General features: G+C 52.8%; 1 protein-coding gene across 1 annotated transcript in view; it reads right to left on the bottom strand.

The window, feature by feature from the left end:
- The window catches only part of LOC102031903 (embryonic pepsinogen-like), a 6,309-nt gene extending 5,841 nt beyond the window's left edge, over window positions 1–468 (bottom strand). Inside the window, exons 1-2 of the mRNA XM_005426804.1 lie at window positions 413–468; window positions 1–110 (exon numbers count right to left, since the gene is read on the bottom strand). Coding sequence (XP_005426861.1) covers window positions 1–110; window positions 413–468 — 166 coding nt within the window. The remainder of the gene's footprint in view (window positions 111–412) is intronic.
- Window positions 469–3,305: the final 2,837 nt, after the last annotated feature.

The following is a 3,305-nucleotide window of genomic DNA, read 5'->3' as shown; positions in this document are numbered from 1 at the left end:
CGTGTGGGAACTTGGTGCCGATGTCGTAGTGGTGATGCTGGAAGAACTGCCGCAGCAAATCCTTCTCCCTGAGGACATCTCTCAGCTTCTTCCCCCTTTCCAAGGGCAGCCTGGCACAAGCAACAAGGGAAAAAGAGTGAGATGGGATTTTGCTGCCTGCAGCTCCAGTTTGACACCTCCAATGCTCTGATCCAACAGCAGGAGCACAGGAAACTCCCCCAAAACTCTGAATCTGGGATTTCCTCAAAATCCCAAAACAGCCCTAGAAAGCAGCCCCTTCCCTGGCACGTCCTGCCCGCCTGGAGCAGCTTTCTGCAGCCTCAGACCTCCCCAAAGCCATGAAAAGCCTCCAAATTCTCATTTCCCCCTCACTTTTCCCAGTGGCCCTGACAGTGATACCGCTGTGGCTCACCTGGTGACTCCCTGGCATAGGGCAGAGGCAGCACAGAGGAGCACGAGGGACCACATCCTGCCAGGACAGCCAGGGCCAGTTCCCTCTGGTTTATAAAGCCCCTGCCCCTGCCGTGCCGAGAGCAGCCAGGACCAGTGGGAGCTGCCCCCTCCCCTCCTATGGGCACCCGGCCAAGGCAGGTGACAGCCAGGGGCTGAAGGACACAGCACACACGAGCCACACGTCACCTGGCGGGGGGGAACTGTCCCCTAATGCCTCCCATGGCCCTCTCCTGGGGACCCCATGCTCTCCTCTAGATCCCAAATCCAAACTCGCCATCCTTGAGGCCCCAAATCCTTCATCAGGACCAGGCACTGCCTGGCTGTGGGCATGGATCCTGAATTCCAGGATAATTCATGTTGGAAGGGACCTTAAAGCTCATCCAGCCCCAAACCCTGCCATGGACAGCTTCCACTGTCCCAGGCTGCTCCCAGCCCCATCCAGCCTGGCCTTGGGCACTTCAAGGGATCCAGGGGCAGCCCCAGCTGCTCTGGGAAGGAGAAGTCATAACTGATTTTGGTGGAGGCAGGTTGAAGCTGTGAGGTATCCATCCCGCCCCTCTGGCAGGGGCAGCCATTCCCTGTGTCCTTTCCTTCTATCCCTGGTCCAAAATCCCTCTCCAGCTCTCCTGGAGCTCCATTAGGCCCTGGTAGGGGCTCTGAGGTCTCCCTGGAGCCTTCTCTGGATGTGGCACTGGGTGCCAGGGCTTAGTTGAGGTGTTGGGGTGTCACAGAAACCCCAAAAACCCTCACCGAATCCTGAAATTCGGTGATTTTCAGGATGGTTCCCAGACCCAAGCTGGCACCAGTGGCAACTCGGGCTGGTTTGAGAGTGCAAGGGACTCCTGCAATCTGCCATAAAGAACCAGGGCTGGTGAGTTTTCCTTGGAGGGAAAAGGGCCGATGTTGGTGTCTGGGGTCCTGTGGCCGGGAGTGCCGAAAGGAAAATTCCTTAGGATATTTCTTCCTTAAGAAGCTGAGAGGCATCAAGAACAAAATGTAAACAATGGTTATCTGCTGCTGTGGAATGCAACAGGTGCATCTGTCGTTGGTCTCATGGGGTTGTTTCTAATTAATGGCCAATCACAGTCAGCTGGCTCGGACTCTCTGTCCAAGACAAGATTTTGTTATCATTCTTCTTGCTTGCTACCTTCTGATGAAATCCTTTCTTCTATCTTTTAGTATAGTTTTAATATAAAATATATATCATAAAATAATAAATCAGCCTTCTGAGACATGGAGTCAGATCCTCGTCTCTTCCCTCATCCTTGGACCCCGGTGAACACCACCACATTCGGGCTGGGTTGGACTCCATGGTCTTTAAGTTCTCTTCCAACCTGGTGATTCTGTGAATTCTGTGAATTCTCCTCTCCAGGTGAGCACCCCAGCTCTCCCAGCCTGGCTGCAGAGCCGAGAGCTCCAACCTTGGGATCATCCTTGTGGCCTCCTCTGGAATTTCTCCAGCATCTCCACGCCCTGATGCTGCAAACCCCAGAGCTGGGGGCACCATTTGGGCTTTTCAGCCTGGCGCCCTTGGCCATTGCAAAGAGCACAGGGACTCTGTGTGCAGGACATTCCTGTGTGCAGAACACCCCTGTGTGCAGGCCATAGATCTTGGAGAGAGGCCGAGTAGGAATTTATCATAGAATTTGTTTTATTTTTAGGGTTGTGCTTTGTTTTAGGGGGGTTGGCAGTTCATCTAACCCCTCCCCTTATTACGGGGCGCTGGGGCTGGTTGTAGCGGCAGTTGCAGGGTGTGGTTGGCTGGAAGCTTGGGGGTTTTCTTTGTGTCTTTGGTGCTTGTTATGGTTTAAGTTAGGGGGGATGTTGGTAGTTTTTGTTTATTCAGTGTCGTTGGCGGCGGATCCTTACCCAGAAGCCTGGGCCAGCTGGGGTGTTGTTGGTTATGGCCTTGGGATGGGGTTGGTTGTGGTGATGGGGCTTGCTATAGGGGGTGTGTTGGGGTTACTAGCAGACGAGGGGACAGTGAATAGTGGGGGTCTGTTGTCAGTCTGATCAGACTTCAGTGGAGTGGCCATGCTTTACTCAAACTCCTGTCTGTAGGACACCCCAGTGTGCAGGACACCCCAGTGTGCAGGACTCTCCTGTCTGTAGGACACTCCTGTCTGTAGGACACTTGTGTGTGCAGGACTCTCCTGTGTGCAGGACACTCGTGTTTGTAGGACACCCCTGTGTGCAGGACTCTCCTGTGTGCAGGACACTCGTGTTTGTAGGACACCCCTGTGTGCAGGACTCTCCTGTCTGTAGGACACCCCTGTGTGCAGGACTCTCCTGTCTGTAGGACACCCCTGTGTGTAGGACACCCCTGTGTGCAGGACTCTCCTGTGTGCAGGACACTCGTGTTTGTAGGACACTTATGTTTGCCAGAGTCCCCCCGGGCTGGCACGAGGGGGCCCCTGTGGCTGCTGACGTGGGTGACCCCCCCTTATCTCTGACCCCGGGATGCAAACAGGACAAGGTGACCCCACGGGTGCTGGGCTGGCACCAGGCTGTGCCCAGGACACAGAGACCCCTGCCACTGGGGTATTTTATGAAAAATCCCTTTGCTAGGATTTCTTCTCTTGGGAAGCTGGGAACCTTCGGCTTCTTGTTTTGCTGCTTTGGAATGTGATTTGGAGAATTGTTTACTCAGCGTGTGAATTGTTTTAATTTAATGACCAATCTCAGTCCAGCTGTGTCAGGACTCTGGTCAGTCACAGGTTTTTATTATTCATTCTTGTTTGGCCTTCTGAGGGGTCCTTTCTCTTAGTGTAGTTTTAGAATAGAATAGAATAATAGAAATTATATATTATATTATATTATATTATATTATATTATATTATATTATATTATAT

Source organism: Geospiza fortis, unplaced genomic scaffold (genome assembly GCF_000277835.1).
Source record: "Geospiza fortis unplaced genomic scaffold, GeoFor_1.0 scaffold26, whole genome shotgun sequence".
In the NCBI taxonomy this organism is placed as follows: Eukaryota; Metazoa; Chordata; class Aves; order Passeriformes; family Thraupidae; genus Geospiza; species Geospiza fortis.
This window is presented reverse-complemented; position numbering and strand designations above follow the sequence as displayed.